At 40.4% G+C, this 18,872-nt stretch overlaps 1 protein-coding gene across 7 annotated transcripts in view; it reads left to right on the top strand.

Moving 5' to 3' along the window:
- Positions 1-18,872, top strand: part of MAP3K20 (mitogen-activated protein kinase kinase kinase 20) — a 186,570-nt gene that overhangs the window by 9,035 nt on the left and 158,663 nt on the right. For 3 of the 7 annotated variants that reach the window (XM_035007745.1, XM_035007744.1, XM_035007749.1), the window contains exon 2: positions 4,514-4,706. In XM_035007745.1, coding sequence (XP_034863636.1) covers positions 4,548-4,706 — 159 coding nt within the window. In that variant the 5' untranslated portion in view covers positions 4,514-4,547. Of the gene's footprint in view, positions 1-3,484; positions 4,071-4,093; positions 4,350-4,513; positions 4,707-18,872 lie in introns of those variants that run through there. The other 4 variants (XM_035007746.1, XM_035007742.1, XM_035007747.1 and 1 more) reach the window with 4 other exon arrangements.

The raw sequence follows: 18,872 nt of genomic DNA, 5'->3' as shown, positions 1-18,872 counted from the left end.
GGGTTAATTTTGGAGTCTGGAAATACTCAAAATTTTCTCCTTGTAAATTAATGGCAGTTGTTTTTTTGCTTTACACCATTTTGGCTAATGAAAGGTTTCATAGGAAGGCTCTACTTTTGGATAGTGGGGGAAACCTGTACGGGGTCTGACACTCTTATATATAGAAGGCAGTGGGAATTTCAGTCAGGTTTTTCAGCTAAGTCCGTGATGGTTTGCCAAACTCACTGGAATTAAAACCTGTATTCATACTCCCCAGAATTGTTAGTCTCTTCAGTAATAAGATGGGACTTAATTTTTTATGGTCTCAATAAAACATTCAAGTAACTACATAGTTCCATTCATACATAGCCATTTTCCAAATGGCAAGATGTATCACAAAGTGAGTAACAGTGATTCTGGGAAGAACACGATTAGTTGCCTCATCCCAAGGAATGAAGGTCCTGGAGAACAATACTTCTCAGAGGTCAACCTTCCTCTGGTATCCTTAGGTCAGTTTCAAATGTAACTGATCCTACCTCACTTCATCCATATTCCCTGGACTTGCTCTGTACAAAAGGTTTAGATTTATTCATACTGATCTCATCCTGGTTTAGATCTCTAGGTTTGTTTTGAAAAGAATTTCCTTCCTCTTTCTCCTCTTGTTCCTCCTCCTTTTTTTTTTTTTTAATGTTTTATTTATTTATTCATGAGAGGCAGAGAGAGAGAGAGAGAGAGAGAGAGGCAGAGGCAGAGGGAGAAGCAGGCTCCCCGCCTAGCAGGGAGCCCGATGTGGGACTCGCTCCCAGGACCCCGGGATCATGACCTGAGCCGAAGGCAGACGCTTAACCATCTGAGCCACCCAGGCGCCCCCTTGTTCCTCCTTCTCTTCCTGTCCTTTGATACCCAATGCTGGAGTCCCAAATATACTCTCAGTTTCCCAACAAGCCTAGGTGGCAGTTTCCAACTCAGGATTTGCTTCACGATCGTTGGGGAGAACTTGTAAACACTACAGATGTCAGATTTTACTTAGCCTGATTGGAATCTTTCTAGCTGCAAAAAGTATAAGGGAAGAATAGCCAGAAACTGTTCATTCATTTGTTCATTCAGCAATTTTTGAATGGAAAATGTGCAACGTGCCTGGCTGTGTACTAGGTGCTGGAGATCCAGATATAAATAGAAATGAGCTTTGCCTTTAAGGGATTTATAGTCTGGTGGGAAGTAAGTGGGAAAGCTGAATGGGTAAAGAAAGGTGCTAAGGCCCAAAAGGAGAATTTAATTTGGCTTATGAGACTTGAAGCAGATAGTCAGGGACAGGAGTTTCCTGGGCAGAGAAAGACCTTCAAAGTAGAACTAGGTTATGCAAAGGTATGGAGATGTGAGAGAGGTTAGCAGGTACTGGGAACTGCATGTAGTTCCTCATGTGTGTATGAGAAAACAAGAAGTAAAAGCTGTAAGTGGTAAAGGAATAGCGGAAGAAAATTCCCGGAATTAAAAGACATGAGTTCACTGAGAGTACAGGCTGAGAGAGTTCACTGAATGTCCTACCAGTGAATGAAAAAGACTCACTCTAAACATGTGCTGTTAATTTCAGGCTTCTGGAAATGAACACAGGGTCCTAAAAGCTTTCAGGGAAGAAGTAATAGTATAAAAAGGGTTAGTTACCAGAGCAGTATCAGGCTGCTTTACAGCCACATTAGAAACTAGAAGACTATGAAGTCATACTTCTGAAATTATAAGGAAATTTGGGGATGATGGTGAAGGGAAGTTCCAGTCCAAGTCAGGCCTATGTAGCAACCATCCAGCCAGATTGAGTCAAGATGAAGAGTACAGGAGGAATGTCTCTAAGAAAACAATAGAACACTCTCCCCCAAATTACCTGATGTTTTCACTTTATTAGAGGAGTTTTGCAGCTTGGGAGAGTTTGATGAGGTACATAAGTGCTAAGAATATAAAAAGCTAAGCAAACAACAAAAACGGAGCAACTAATAATTCTAAGAGAAACAAAAAGTTACCCAAGAAAGGAAAAATCATTGAATCCTACATAGCAGTTCTGGGAATATTTACTTTGTCTACAGTAGTTAGACTACTGACTATTGATTTAACTAAATGTTACAATGTATTTGGAAGCTAGGAGGATTGGGCAAGTGTGACGTATTTCTGTGCAAGGAGTAAAGAGGGTATATGCAAACTAAATCCTCTTCCATAGGGGGAAGTTAATAGGTAATATCTGAAATGGAACAATCAAGAAATAGAAATATGAACACATTTTGTAGAAATATGGAGGTAAATAGCAGAAGAAAATGCTAAAGGAGTTAAAATTAGTTCCCTCTGGAGAGAGAATTGGATGTGCGGAGGGATGGAGTAGGAGAGTTCTATTTTTTATTATAAGCTTCGTAGTCCTATTTTATTTTTATACTTTGATAAAATTAAAATGATAACAATATAGGCCTAGCATCAGTGACACTGAGGGAATCTTGCAAGTAGTGCTTTGCATTTTGTTGAACCAACTTTTTAGCTTGCCTATTCTTTGTACCTACCTTTGGCACATTCCTAAATTTTATCCAAACTTTCTTCTTTTCTATAATTAAGTAAATATGAATTGAAGCAAAAGTTAGTAAGGTAAATTGTTGACTCACATGTGTGTATAGACTAAAGCTGGATGCAGTAGGTTTTTTTGCCCTGTATTTTTATGTAGACTGTAAGCTAGCTTTTAAACTTTAGATGATAAACAATCCTCTCTCTTGCCTTCTCCCCAGAGCAGAGCAGAGTTTGACTTTGTGTAAGAAATCAGCAATCTTGGGGCATCTGGCTGGCTCAGTAGGTAGAGCATGTGACTCCTGATCTCGGGGTTGTGAGTTCAAGCCCCCCATTAGGCATAGAGCTTACTTAAAAAAAAATCCGCATTCTTCAGTGACATGATGTTCCTAAAATGGGATTGCCAGTCAGCTGCACATTAGGATCTCTGAGCTGACTGTGTACATCACTCAGCAGAGCTTCAAGTTGTTTATGAAGAAACTTTGACCATTTATATAGATACAAACTGCCCCCTCCACCTTTTTATTCTGAAAATAATCAAACCCCACAGAGAAATGGAAAGAGTAGTGAAACACTCCTATAACTTTTGCCTAGATTCACCAGTTCTTAACATTTTGCCTCATTTGCTTCCCCTCTCTATATACCTATGCACTGTTTTTGGAGGTTGAGGGGGGCTGAACCATTTTAAATGAAGTTATAGGTATAATGCTTAAATGTGTCTCCCAGTAGATCTCCCAAGAACAAAGACATTCTCCTACCGGACCAGAATACCATTATTATCCATGGATAAAATAATAGTACGTAATATATAGTTAGTATTCAGGTTTTCCTCAAATCCCAATAATACTTTGTGTAGATTTTGTTTTTTGATGCCAGTATCCAGCAGTGGTCAGTCATTGCCTTAAGTCATCATATTTATTTATGTCTCCTTAGGAAATTTTCCTGCTTTTTGTTTTTTTTAATCTTTCCTGACATTGACTGTTATGAGGACCCCAGGCCAGTTGTTTTGCATGCATATGGATATGTCTTTTCGCTCCCTCATTGTGAGATTCTGGTTTACAGTTTGGCGAGAACTTGTGTACAGACTTTTGTTATCTACTTGCTTTTTATGCAGGTTCAAAATTTTAGTCCATTGTTTTCTTGTTTGTATGTTTTTGTTTTGTTTTTCCTGCTAATCTGTGGTTTGGCATGGGGTGTAAAGAATGACCGCTTACCCGGGTAATAGTAAAACTCCTTAGACTGCAGAAAATATCACTGTAATAATCTCTGGGAGGGGTAATCTGTTCCTCTGGAGACAAACATAATATTTTTTTTTTTTTTAAACATTCTTGGCAGACTTCTTTGGATGACTTAATATATTGTAATCAAGGGCAGATTTTCTCCTCTTTAATTAAGTTCTGCTACAGTATACAGTCCAGGGAGCTACTTGTGGAAAACACTTGGCCAGCTTTCCTATCATCCCTAAACGGAACGTTTGCTCTCGGACTAGAAACCCTGAACGTGTGCTGAGTTTGCAGCATGGTGGCCCTCCTTGTGCAGGATGCCCCGGAGCTTAGGTTATGTATATTTCGCGTAAAGTGAGCACAACGTGGAGAGCCGGCGTGCCTCGGATGCCGGGAGAGCTATGCAAGCGTGCTGCCGAAAGCATGCCTCCCGCTTGTCAGGGCTTAGTGATAGACCTGGTGACACAGTAGCCTTTAGGCAGAGCTCCTGGGGATGTGCAGGAAGTGCCGCGACGGGTTTTGTCGGGGGGGAAATCTGAGCCATTTCTCTGTGGACAGCTGTGTTTCAAAGTCTAGGACAAGTGGCTGTTGACTTTTGCCCGGGCTGCCAGGGTAAGGGTTTTCACTTTGACTCGTTCATAGTCTCGCTTTCCTTTCTCCTAAGTCATCCGGTTCTTTCTGGAAGTTTCACAGTGCTTGTTACACGTTATCAAAAGTGGGATTCCGAGGATTTGTTCTAACATGTTTATAATCCAACTTTTGCTTTCTCTCTGCAGATTTTGTGGGAGTCTAATACTTTGTCATTATGAGATGTCGTCTCTCGGTACCTCCTTTGTGCAAATTAAATTTGATGACTTGCAGTTTTTTGAAAACTGCGGTGGAGGAAGTTTTGGGAGTGTATATCGAGCCAGATGGATATCCCAGGACAAGGAGGTGGCTGTAAAGAAGCTGCTCAAAATAGAGAAAGAGGTAAGGTCTTTTTCTGCTGTCAGAAATGGTTGCGATTGCACTTATGTAACTTTTCAACCGAGTCAGAGGGCACGGGCTGTCAGGGCCCTAGCAAGTGAGGCCTTTGGGGCTGATCCATGAGGCTGTTTCCCAGTTTCCATTCTGGGAGCCCCATAAATAGAAATCATTGCCACATGTGCTTTAGGGTTGAGTTCTCCTAGGGGTCATCTGAACTGAGAGGATTTCTTTCCATGGCATGAAAGACCTGAATGTTCTCTGAGCTCTCCTTGAGGGGAAGGTGAGGTTTCAGACCTTCCTAGGCTTCAGGCTTTGCTTTTCCCCAGGTCAGCCGAGAGGGGTCAGTAGAGAGTAACGTGTGAACATTTTTATTCCCTTTCTATTTTGGGTTTCGTCAATTTGTGGCCATCAGGAATTGTCTTTTAAAAAATAAAAAGCGTTGGGGCGCCTGGGTGGCTCAGTCCATTAAGCGGCTGCTTTCGGCTCAGGTCATGATCCTGGGGTCTTGGGATCGAGCCCCACATCCGGCTCCCTGCTCAGCAGAGAGCCTGTTTCTCCCTCTCCATCTGCCTGTCACTCTGCCTACTTGTGCTCTCTCTCTGTCAAATAAATAAATAAAATCTTTAAAAAAAAAATAAAATAAAAAGCGTTATTTTTCTACTGAAATATAAACAATACTAGATTCTTGGATTTCACCTCTACTAGAAGCCAAAAGTGATGGACTTTGTTTAATAAGGAATTAACAGGTGCTAGACAAAGAAAGGGCTGCCCTATTTGTAACATCAGAAAAGAGTCTTGGCCTCCCGAGTCTGGGACTTGTGCTGGTCCTGGAGGGAGCGCAGAGCTCCTACCTAGGCCCTTCCTCTTCCTTAGGAATATGACACAGCTTGGTCCCCACGTTCAGTTTGGGACCTGGAGAATAAAGCTAACGGTGGAGCTGACCTGCAGGGGCTCAGTGCATTGATAGCTTTTAACAGCTACCCTCTGGAGCTTGTTCCGGCCATTTCTCTTTATGTCCTCTTTTGGCTAATTATTGGTTTTTTTCCCCAATGTCTTTTTAAAGGGAACTTTTCCATAAATATCTTTTAATCTTCCCTGAATGATTTCATTTTTTTTTTTTTTATTAACTGCTGTCAGTGAACCATAGCAATTGATTAGAGAAGGAGACCCGAATGGCAACACTTTGTGGCATTTCCTCCCAGCAGTGCTGTGTGACTCTGTGGTCACCAGCTGGGTTTCCAATTGTTGAAGCCAGGTGAGAAGGACTAAGATCTTTCTGCCTTGGCGTAACCTGTAGGTTGTGGAAAGCATTAAGGAGCGATAGCTTTTAACGCCAGCGTCCACACAAAACAGAAGGGTGCTATGTAGAAAAAGTTTCCTCCCCCTTATTTCTTGATCAACACATTTGAAAATAGTAACCACATAGTAAAACCATTTCTTACCCTGGATGGAACCTAGCTTCTTTTATCTAGTGAACGCTACGTCCTTTACAGGCAAACATTATTGTACCCATTTTATAGATGGGGAAACAGAGATTTGAAAAATGTATTAAGGGGCCTCAGGAGGGGCAAGTAAAATCCAGGAGATCAGACCCCGTTCTGTAGTTCTTAACTCTGATATCTGTAGTTGACCAGGTTAGACAGAAAATAAACCAGTTCCATCAAATTTATATTCAAAATATTTAAGCATGCTAATGTTTGTAAGCATTATGTCATGCAGCTTCTGTACAACAAGCATGTTCATATATGATTGTTGGATGTGAGAAAGACTTTTCGAGTCATAGAACAAATTTTGCCAGGAAAACAGTAATTGCAACCTATTCACTCCACCCCCACCCCCCATACATAATACCACTTATTTTTTAATTTTTTTAATTTTATTTTTTTTACTATCTTTGAGAAAGCTAGGGAAATGACATAGGAAAGCACAGGGGTGAAAGCAGGAGTTGGAAACCACCAAGTCCTGCTCTTATGTAGGTATTTAACCTAAATGGGTTATCATTCAGAAATTGAGTTGATTTATAGTAAACTGCAGGAACATAACTCATAAACTTTAAGTAGGAAAACCAGAAACTCAGTTTCAGCTTTGGGGGCTTGGTTAGTCAGTGACTGTCAGTGATAAGGAGACATGGTCAATTATTGCAAAGCATCCCCACACTTACTGACTCAACATGAGTTTGAGATGTAGAACATTTTGGCTAGGGGTTGGCAGTTACTGGGAAAGAAAATATGCATTTCTTAGGTTGATTTTTGTTTATGAACTGTGTACTGGCTTTCCAGCTAGGTGTTTTCTAAGTAAGGTAAAGGTAATGAGCTCTGGATTTTTTTCCACCGTGTAGATTCAGTTTTATGTTACTTGGTCATTTTTGCCAAGAAGCAATGGGACGTTTAATAATATGTTTGAAGCTCACTCATGTAACTCTTGAAGGGTATCTGATATCTGATTATGTTTTATGAACTTCATGAAAGGTGGAGAAAATATTTACCAAACTCTTGAACTTCACATATGTAAGAGGATAGAGAATGACTTTCTATTTTGACTTTTTTTTTGTAGACCTCTAATTTAGTATGTATTACTTTTGTCTGCTTTAGTGAGTATCTATTACTTTTTTAATTTAGAAGAAAAGAGAGAAAAATGGAATTTACTTAAAATCTATGTAGTTATTTAAAACTTAATTTTTAAAAAATTTTTACACCTAGGGAGTAACTACAAGAATAGTACCTTGAATTCTAGCATTCTCCTAGAATCACCACTTACTAACATTATTCAGCATTTGCTTTCTCTTTATATATTATATTAATTTATACATATTCATACATGTTTTTGTTTGTTTAGAGATTTATTTATTTTGAGAGAGATTAAGAGAGAGAGAGAGAGAGAGAGGGCAGAAGGAGAGAATCCTCAAGCAGACTCCCTGCTGAGTGTGGAGCCCGATGCAGGACACAGTCTCATGACCCTGAGATCATGATCTGAGCTGAGACCAAGAGTTGGATGCTTAACTGACTGAGCCACCCAGGCACCCCTGTATTCATACATATTTTATTGAACCATGAGATAAATTGCAGATACTAGGTACATCCATCCCTAAACACTTTAGAATCTCCTGAGAATGCAACCGTAATACAACTATCCAATCAGAAAATTTAATACTAATGCAATAATATTACCTATCCTACAGTCTGTATTCAGTTTTGTTGACTGTCCCAATAAGGACTTTTTATGGCAGTTTTTTTCAACCCAGGATCCAATCAGGATCACATATTGCACTTAATTGGTGTATCTATTTAGTCTGCTTTAATTGAGCAGTTTCTCTGGTTTTCTTTGTCTTTTAAACTTTGACATTTTTGAAGAGTGCAGGACAGTTGTGTAGAATGTCCCTCATTTTGGGTTTATCTGATTTTCCCTTCCTCTTGCCTAGTTTAAGGTTATGTGGTTTTGGTAGGAATACTTCAGAGGTCATATGCCCTTGGCATATTTTAACGGGAGACTATGATGTCTGTTTGTCTCGTTATTGGTGATACTAATTTTGAACCCTCGACTAAGGGGTTCGCCCAATTTCTCTACAGTAAAAATACCTTTTTTCTCCCCTTTGTAATTAATAATTAAGCTGTTGGAAGATACTTTGAGGCTATGTAAGTATCATCTCCCAACACAAGTTACTCAATGTTTTAAGCATCTGTTGGCGATTCTTGTTTGAATCGGGTATTATTATGACAGTTACTGTGTAGACAGCAAAAAGGTCTAGCGTAAATGAGAGCCTTCCTTTCTTCACTTGTTTATTCACCTGTTCATTCATTTATTGTTTCATTGTAGACTTATGGATTCTTTTTCAAATTCAAATGTTGTATTACATTGTTACTCACTTTCATGCTGAAAATGTCCCGATGCAAGAGTCCCTTCAAGTTAGTTCCTGTGTCCTTTTGATGTCTCCATCACTTTTTAGCATTTTCTTCCTGGCACAAGAAGATGTTCCAGGCTGATCTAGTTCCTTCCTGATTCCAGGAATCAGCCATTTCTTCAAGAAGCCCTGGTTCCTGGGGCGCCTGGGTGGCTCAGTCGTTAAGCGTCTGCCTTCGGCTCAGGTCATGATCCCAGGGTCCTGGGATCGAGCCCTACATCGGGCTCCCTGCTTGGTGGGAAGCCTTCTTCTCCTTCTCCCTCTCCCACTCCCCCTGCTTCTGGTCCCTCTCTTGCTGTGTCTCTCTCTGTCAAATAAATAAAATCTTAAAAAAAAAAAAAAAGCCCTGGTTCTGGGTACTTGATTTGGGACTATGATATTTAGAAACCAAGATTTGGATACTAGTTTTGTTTATTGTAGACTTACTTTTTAAAAAGAGCCTTTGGGGCACCTGGGTGGCACAGTTGGTTAAACATCCGACTCTCCGTTGCTGCTCAGGTCATGATCTCAGGGTTGTGAGATGGAGCCCCATATTGGGCTCTGCGTTCAGTGCGGAGTCTGCTTAAGATTCTCTCTGCCTCTCCCTCTGCCCCTCCTCACCCCACACTGTCTCTCTCTTTCTCTCTCAGATAAATAAATAAATCTTAAACAATAAAAAAGAGCCTTTGTTCTTTGGGAGAAAGAATGGTTATAGATAAATTTTACTTCTGGAGGCGTTTAATGTAAACATTAATATCACATGTATGGCTAGCTATGATCTGTGATATGCTCCTGTTAGGGATGTAAGTTCTTGGAAAGAGATTAGCAAAACGTATCAAAAATCTTAAAATATTTACTTTCTTTGAGCCAGAAATTTTACTTCTATGACTTTATCCTAAGGAAATAATCAGAGATGTGCAGAAAGATGGAGGTAATGGCTGCTCATCTCAGAGGGATAATGGTGAAGAACTGGAAAGGACTCAAGTGTTCTATAACAAATTATCTTATAAATTATGCTACTTCTCAAACACACACACACACAAATGCAAATATGGGAGGTGATAGATGTGTTACTCCCATTGTGAATCCTTTCACAGTATATACATATAGTAAAATCATCGTGGTTTATCCTTTTAAGATATTACAATTTTATTTGTTGATTATACCTCAGTAAAGCTGAAAAAAATTATTCTATGTCTGTACAATGGAATTCCGTTGCATTTGGAGGAATGTTGAAAGAGCTAAGGAAATACTCATTCTGTACTGCTAAGTGGTAAAGCAAGTTACAAAGCACTGTATGTAGTAAGACCTTCGGTGCCTGCTTGCTGTCTCTATGGTGTTTTTATTTTTCTTATACTTCCTTTGTTTTCCATATTTTTCTGTAATGATCTCATGTCTTTCCCCAACATTTTATTATGAACATTTCAAACATGAAGAAGAGCTGAAAGAGTTTTCTAGTGAATATATGTCTACCATCTAGGGTCTGTCATTAACATAAATACTTGCTTCACATATATATTCAGCTACGTGTCCTATCCATCAATCCGTTTTGTTGCATTTCAAAATAAGTTGCAGGCATCAGTACCTTTCCCCTTAAATACTTCAGCATGCATATTCAGTCTGTGTTTACTATTTTGTTTTCTTTTGAGGTAAAATTTACATACAACGAAGTGCACAAATCACTCGCTTTTGACAAATGTGAACACCATGTGAGCCATATATTTACTTTTATAATTGGAAAAAACTCAAAAAAAAATTATAGCTCTCACAATCCATGTCCCTTTCTCAGGATGTTCAAGTGAATTGAATTTTATAAAACTCTTTAATATGCCACAGATTACTAATTTTACAGTCTCAATATGTGCCTCTAAAATGTTTAATGTTGGGCGCCTGGGTGGCTCAGTTGGTTAAGCGACTGCCTTCGGCTCAGGTCATGATCCTGGAGTCGCGGGATCGAGTCCCGCATCGGGCTCCCTGCTCGGCAGGGAGTCTGCTTCTCCCTCTGACCCTCCTCCCTCTCATGCTCTCTGTCTCTCATTCTCTCTCTCTCTCAAATAAATAAATAAAATCTTAAAAAAAAAAAATAAATAAAATGTTTAATGTTTACTATTCCATCGATTTTCTGTAGCAGTGCCAAGGAATTTTTCCGTGTTAATTTAGCTTGTTTATATTAGTTGCAGATTTACTTACAGTGCACTCCTTATTTTTGTTTAAAAAAAAAGTTTTCAATGGGAAAAGAAATAGTACCTTAAGGATCTATACCAAAGGTTAAGAAAAGAAGCCAGTATTGTATCTTTTTGGTAAATTCCACATGAGTTGAGATCAAACCATACCGTGCAGGCAGAAATCGAAGCAAGGAGTGGAGAGGGCAGAGAAGGACGTTGTGGGTCAGTGTCCTTTTTCCAACCACTGACCTCACACAATAAGGAGATCATCAGCTTCACAGCCCTTTCAGGAAGGCTTAATCACAACAGCTTCATTTTGCTCTTGCAGTGTATTTAATGGTATGTTGAACCAGACACGTCTGCACATGGTATGTTTTTCAAAAAGGTGGAAACCAAGCATTTATGTTACCTTGATACTTGTGGATATCCAACTGATAGTAGGAAACCAGACTTAAGTATGAGATATGAAACATGATTCTTTTCGTTTCCCCAAAAGAATTGAAAGGTAACAGAGTGCTCAAGAGGTGAAAGATGAAGATTCATTTGCCTTGCCTTTTGCAAGGCACCACTCCCTTTGTTAAAAAAGAAAAAAATTCTTACCAAATTTGTTGTAGAAATGTTGAAAGCCAGATAAATTCAAGTTTTGAAACTGTCCCACACTGTAGATATTTATAAAGAGAGAAGATCAAAATGTCAAAACAGGGCATAAGAACAGGAACAACCAATAAGTTTTCATATAAAAGGGGAAATACCTGTGTGAAATAGAAAATACAATCTCGAAATAGACACAGAACTCAGTGAACCAAAAATGAAAGTTTTCATCATACAGACTTTATCAACGTGACAACATTTAGTGCTTCATAGAAGGCTAGCGAATGTTTTTATCACTTTATTAGCTCGTTGGAAGACCCGTTTACCTTTTCTTTGCAGTTCTGTAGCTGACTTTTTAATGAATTATTTGCATTTACTTTTAACTGTAGGAGTGCTATTTTAGTATTTTCCCGTCTCCGAACACAGTACAGAAGAATAAAACGGCAAAATCCTCTCTGTATTTCAATACATTGATGAGACCAATGTAAACAAAAATCTCTCGGATACTTGATACCTGCCGAGTTCTGGCATAGTTGCGGTGATAATTTGTCCAGAACGGTGCTCAAGCTTGGCCACGTGGTATTTTTAAGCACCCAGAGGGCAGACTTCACTATGCTAGACCTGCTATTTTAGGTTCCTGCTTTCAAGTGCCCGTATGCTACAGCATCTCCACTTACCTAGTCTGATTCTTCCCCTTCACTCAGGAGTCCTGTCCTGAGTTCTTATTTAAGACAACCCCATGCACAGTTTTGCCTGTCCCCAGTCAGAATTTACCCATTCTGGATTTTTTTCTTTGAGGTCAGCGGTTCTCAAAGTGTGCCCTTTGGACCAGGAGCATCAAGCATCACCTGGGAACTTGTTAGAAATGCAACTTCATGGGCCTCACGGCTACGGAGTCAGAAACCCAGGTGTGTGGGGCCTGGCAGTGTGGGCTGTAACGAGCTTTCCAGATGTTTCTGACGCCCACCAGAGTTTGAGAACTCTAGCTTGTCTCCAGCCAATCATAGGGCACATGCGTATGGTCAGGATATTACCTTTAGTTTGGAAGTTTAGGTCCCCTGTCAAACCTGGTAGTGGTTGTTAGAGGCTTTTCAGACCCTTAAATTTCCCATGTTCAGGTGACCCCCTGTGCACAGGGGCTGCCTGGCAGGCTCACTGAGCATGATGAACGAAGGCTGACTTAGCAGTGGTAAACATCTGTGGAACCTCAGGCAAATGCCTTCGGATTCCAAACTTTCCCCTCTTGGCTCCTCACCTGCCTTGGCAGCCGTGTCTTTCGTTTTCTGACCCGAACCCCCCAGTCCTGTCGCCCTTTTCCATTTCTGTGACCCTGTTCCCTCTTTCCTGCAGCTGTAATGCCCTTGTCCTCCCCGCCTGGGCAGATCCTTCCCACTCTCTGGCTTTGATTTCTTCCTTCCCTGCGAGAAATAGGCTCAGGTCCTACCAGCATCCTTTTTCTTCTCATTCTGAACTTACTAACGCTCGTACTACTAACATGACTTGTGATTATAATTGCCCTGCGACACTAGGACACTGGGAGCTACCGCCACTTAACTTTTCCTGTGAATGTGCCAGGTCACCGTACTCTGAAGTCACGGTGGCAGATTGGTGTCATGTTGGTTCCTAGAACCTTATGTGGGAAAGGTGTCAGAGGCCACGTTTGCTGTCTGCAGGCAGGAGCCACGGCAGGGCTCGGCGTGCTGGTGGAAGGGCAGGAGGGTACACGGTGTATTCCCCTGTTGGCAGCTCTCTGCGGGCAAGGGCTGGCTTTACCTTTGTTGCCAATGCTGTCACCATCCTGACCGTCTTCACTGTACCAAGTACAACTACCGCCATGGTCACCTGGTTAGGGCCTTTACCTGGCTGATATAAACAGCGCCCTTCCTTGCCTGCCTTACCTCACCCAGCACTGCGCCCCTTGCTCACAGTAAAGTGTCTGTCCCTTGATACTTGGTATCATGATGCAGTCCACTGTCCTTTCTTTCTCATCCAGGGAAGGCATCCTGTATCAGTGTACCTACATTTTCTTCATTTACTCTCTGAGCCGCCAGGGAGGATGGAACACCCCAGTCTTTGCTTATTGGTGCTGACTTCCCTCAGCTACACAGTAACAGAACTCTTAGTTGTTCCCTTTTCTTTAAGGTACCTGATGTGGGATTTTGACAAGTGCCCATGTTTTGCTACCTTTTATGCTGGCATGCCATTTCCACGTAAGAAATTTTAAACAATTCAGTGTGCCGTACTTTGATTTTGTGCTACATATATAACTCATCACTTGGAGAATAAGCAATTTAAAATGAATCATTTTATTTGATAATTCATGTAGTCATCATCCAGAAGTATATACTGAGCAGCTATCCATCACTCAGCCCTTTTCCTCAAGGCAGTTCTGTTCGTGTCTTATCATTTAAGACACCCCAAAGTGACCCGCTATCAAGAGATTTAAGAAATGAGACACATATTGAACAAATGCACAAATTAAACGAGTAAGCATGTATTACTGATCTTTCTGAAGGCAACATAAACCTTACAGGAGAGGTAACCTTAGAGTGAGGAAAAGCCACAGGAATGGTTTCTCCTAGAACCAAGAGGAGTTTAGAAAATCACCTGAATTATAATGTTCTTATCATTGTATGTGAAATGCAGTTACACTAAGACAAACTTCACTTTTTCAGATTAACGATATGACCATAAAAATGTTTTATTTGCAAGAAAAACCCCCTGTCCTTTTTATTTTTGCTTCTTAGCTGTTTTACATTTTTAAAATCCTTTCAAAATTTTGTTAGATTATGTTTACTTGCACGTGGAAGTCATTTTTGATTGGCCATATGAGGAACATTATTGCAGCTGTTATTTCAGCTTTTCATTAAAGTATTATTGATCTCGGTATATTAAGCAATAAACATCTCAGTTAATATTACTCAGTTAATTAATATCCAGCCGTGCTCTAAATATTGTGCTGAAACCAAACCAATGAATATTGATTCCAGTAAAAATGTTATATTCTGACTGGTGTTATACAAAGCTAGGCTCTTGCTTCATAAAAATAGTATGAAGCACAAATTGGATTTCTGTGAAATTCAAAGCCTAATACAGAGAGACCAGTTGAAAAATTGGAGGAGAGGAAGAGCCATCTGTGAGTATTTCAGACAGTTTCAAAATAGATATGATTGGCTGTCTTCAGAATAGGATTATCTCACTTGGCTATTAAAAAGGTACCTCGGGGTGCCTGGGTGGCTCAGTTGGTTAAGCGTCTGATTTTGGCTTGGGTGGTGATCTCAGTGTCCTGGGATTGAGCCCCGGGGTCCAGCTCCGCCCTCAGCAGGGAGTCTGCTTGTCCTTCTGCCCCTCCCCCTGCTCATGCCCCCCCAAAATAAATAAAAATCTTTAAAGATAAATAAATAAATAGGTACCTAGAATTTTCTTCTCTGCTTTCTGGTGAAGACAGGAAGTCACACAAAATTACCCAAGATAGAGACTCTCTTATCAATTCTTTTTTCACTCATGCCTAATTCCTGCTCCTGGTTAGGACACCCCGTTTCTGTTTGAATACTGCCTTTGATGACACGTGAGCTGCAGGCTGTTTAGTGTAATTCTTAGAAAGTTCTTTTTTTTTTTTTTTTTAAGATTTTTATTCATTTGTGAGAGAGAGAATGAGAGACAGAGAGCATGAGAGGGAGGAGGGTCAGAGGGAGAAGCAGGCTCCCCGCCGAGCAGGGAGCCCGATGCGGGACTCGATCCAGGGACTCCAGGATCACGACCTGAGCCGAAGGCAGTCGCTTAACCGACTGAGCCACCCAGGCGCCCAGAAAGTTCTTTATTAATATAACTTCCAGACATTAATAATGGGCTCCAGCTCCGGGGCCACATAGAACAAATCTTACCCTCTTCTGTACATCAGCTTCTTGAGCACAGGATCTAGATCTTATTGATCTTTGTATTTCCTGAGCTCACTATAAGCAATCAATGTATAGGGCATAAATAAACAAAATAATAAACACGGTCTTCACACCTCAACTTTCTTCTTTTGTAAGAGTTACAGAAAGGTTTTGTATTCCTGAGTCTACAGAAAAGAACACAGTTTGACATTCCTAGTCTACTTCATAGCCTTTCCTTCTCCATGTTTGGCTGAGTTTTTGAGGTCTTAATAAATTCGTTTTGTCTTTGAATGAAAGGTTCTGTTCTGTAGCAGCTGGGAAGGCTTTTCCTGGCCATGGTTCTTACTTGGTTTGTTTTTTTTTTAACATGTTTCCAAAAAAGGAATCCACGATGCCTTTTTCTTAGCTCTGTTAATATCAAATATTCATTGATTGATGACCTGAGAAAAATTAAGGTGTCCTAAATGAAATGAGACTGCCGGAATCTTAATGACTTGAGAATATGACTTTCATCCCTGTTGCTGTTCTTCAGAAAGTAGTGCTTGGTAAAATTAGCTCCGTTAGCACAGTTATGCTGGTGAGGGTGACCGAGTCTGGTGCGCGTTCGTGCGGGCTTTGTTCAGGAAGGAGGGAGCTATACGGCTGCTCTGCTTTTAAAGAGAGATTATATTAAGCAATTAATGGAACAAAATCCGTTTAACTCACTGAATTTTTAGAACATGTAGAACAGCGCTCTTTAGTGAGAAACTGAATTGCTTCTGTTATTAGAGAGTTGGAGAGTCAATCTTAAGCAACAGGTATGCATTTTTACATCATCGGATGGGTATTTTAAATAGAGTCCATAGTTCACTTGGCATCTCAACTGACTTTTCCTAAACCAGTTCAATTGTGGGCAAACCTTTAAAGTTGTGAAAGTGGACAACTTTTTCCCCTTAGAATCTCAGGACAGTTTCTCAACCACAAACTAAGGCCCCTAAGTGTAATTTGCATTCTTCCTTGGGAAACAGTTCATACTCCAAAGAACCTGGGAACTGGGGCTAAGGCCAGATTACATGTCTCAGAACAATGAGGATATGTGGGGAACTCTGATTCTAGATAGACTCACCTCAAGTGCTCAGCAGGCCAAGAACAGATTTTTAGTAAGATTAAGAAATTAATAACTGGACTCAGGAATGTGGAATGTTAAAAATTTATACGCTGCCTTGTTTCGAAAATGATTTAAGATTGTTAGCAGACAGAATAAGTATATTTCTGAGGTTCCACGGAAGACCCTATGAGTCCCCAAAATCTCTCTCTCCCAAATGTAGGGTAAAGAAATAAAATTGACATTTCTTGAGTTCCTGTTATTTGCAGCCGCTATTCTAAGCAGTTGATCTATATTTTCTATTTAATCCTATTACTAATGCCTCAAATTTTGGTATTGTAATTTCACTCTTTAAAATAGTTTCTCCTGGGCTCCTGGGTGGCTCAGTTGGTTGAGCAACTGCCTTCGGCTCAGGTCATGATCCTGGAGTCCCGGGATCGAGTCCCGCATCGGGCTCCCTGCTCAGCAGGGAGTCTGCTTCTCCCTCTGACCCTCCTCCCTCTCATGCTCTGTCTCTCTCATTCTCTCTCTCAAATAAATAAATAAAATCTTTAAAAAAAAAATAGTTTCTCCTAATAAAACTGCAAATACCACTGAGAAAGGTAACTCAACATGTTAGTAATACCTTAGAATGAATGACTTGTGATTTTTCTCCTGAGCACACTTTTCTAGGTGAGGGATATATAATTGTTGCTGTAGGACACTATGACCTAAACAGATTACTAGGAAATCTCCTTTTTGGTATTCTGTCATCCAAAAATATTATTACATGCTAGGTACTATTTTAGACACTGGAGCCATATCGGTAATAAAATAGACAAAAATTCATGTCCTTTTAGAGTTTACCTTCAAATGTGGGAATAAAAAAATTAAATTGTATGTTAAAACATAAAGATGCTTATCCCTCTTAAATATGGGCCTGAACTTAGTGACTCACTTGAAAAGATTGGAGTATAGGAAAGGAAACACTAGGAACTTTAGGCTTAGTAACTTTATAATGGGCAGACCTGGCAGACGCCACCTGAACCAAGTGATCTGGGTTAGCATCACTAGGGATAAGCCGCATCAGCACATGTACCCCTGATGTGATGAGAAACAAAACCCATCTCTGTGGTCTTCTTCCCCAAAACCTGTAATCCCCGTCTAGTTGTGAGGAGAACACCAGATAAACCCAAATTGATAGATATTCTACAAAATACCTGGCCACTGCCTCTCAGGGTGTTGTTAACAGAAATGTCACAATCCAGAAGAGGTTAAGGAGGCATAGAAACCAAACATTTGGTATCCGGAACTGCATTCTAGAATAGGGGGGAAAAAAAAGGCATTGGTGGAGAAAATGGTGAAATCCAAATAAAGTCCTGAGTTTAATTAATAGTAATGCGCCATTGATGGTTTCTTAGCTTTGACAAATCTGAGTGGTGCAACATTTTAAATTAGGGGAAACAAAGGACTGTCTGCCCTATTTTTTCAACTTTACATCTGAAATTATTCCCAAATTAAAAGTTTATAAAAATATAAGGAAAAACACAGAGTAAAGGAAATTAGGAGTACCAGCATGGGGTCAAGGTTGCAACTTAAAATGGGTTGGGCAGGGGAGGCCTCACTGAGAAGGTGATTTTGGGTAAAAACTTGACGGAAGCGAGAGAGGGAGCCCCATGCTTACATGCAGGTAAAACTGGGGACAGGTAAATGCCAGGTGGGAGCATAGCTGTTACATTGGAGAAATAACAAGGAGGCCATTGTGGCTGGAGTGGAGCGGATGAGGGGAGGAAACACAGGAAATGGGGCCAGAGAGGTAACAAGGCTGAATGGTATAGGGCTTGGTAGGCAGCTCTAGGAGCTTCTGATTTAAATTGGTGGGAAATAGGGAGCAAGTGAATGCTTTAGGTTAGAGCAGTGAAATTATTCGACTTACGTTTTAATATGGCTACTCTGGATACTCTGTAGAAAAGACCATATGGGGCAGAGGCAGGGACAGAAAGACCAGTTAGGATTACCGTCCAGATGAGAGGTATTTGTGTCTGGGGCCAGGAAGGTTGCAGTGGAGGCAGTAAGAAGTGGTTACATTTGGGGTATGTTTTAAAGGTAGAACTCACCAGATTTGCTCACTGATTGGACATGCCGTGTGAGTGGAGAGTCCTGGAAGCCTCAAAGGCTTTGCTCTGAGGAGATGAAGGATGTATTTGCCATCTTGTGAAGTGGGGAAGAGTGTGGGTGGGACAGATATGTGAGGGAAGATCAGGAGTTCATTTTTGATACAAGCAGTGAAAAGGTGGAATTAGCAGCCTAAAGAAACACCGTTTGCAATACAACAAAAATATGAAATAGTTGGAAACATCCCAAATACCCATCAACAGATGAATGGATAAACAAAATATCGTATGTGGATGCAGTGGAATAGTATTCCGTCCTTAAAAAGGAATGAGATTTGGATACATGCTACAACATGAATGAATCTTGAAAACAGTATTCTAAGCAAAAGAAGCCAAACACAAAAGGACAAGTACTGTGTGATTTCGCTTATATGAAGTACCCAGAATAGGCAGATTCAGATGCAGAAAGCAGTATCATGGT

Source organism: Mirounga leonina, unplaced genomic scaffold (assembly GCF_011800145.1).
Source record: "Mirounga leonina isolate KUSES-001 unplaced genomic scaffold, KU_Mleo_1.0 Mir_151, whole genome shotgun sequence".
Lineage (NCBI taxonomy): Eukaryota > Metazoa > Chordata > Mammalia > Carnivora > Phocidae > Mirounga > Mirounga leonina.
This window is presented reverse-complemented; position numbering and strand designations above follow the sequence as displayed.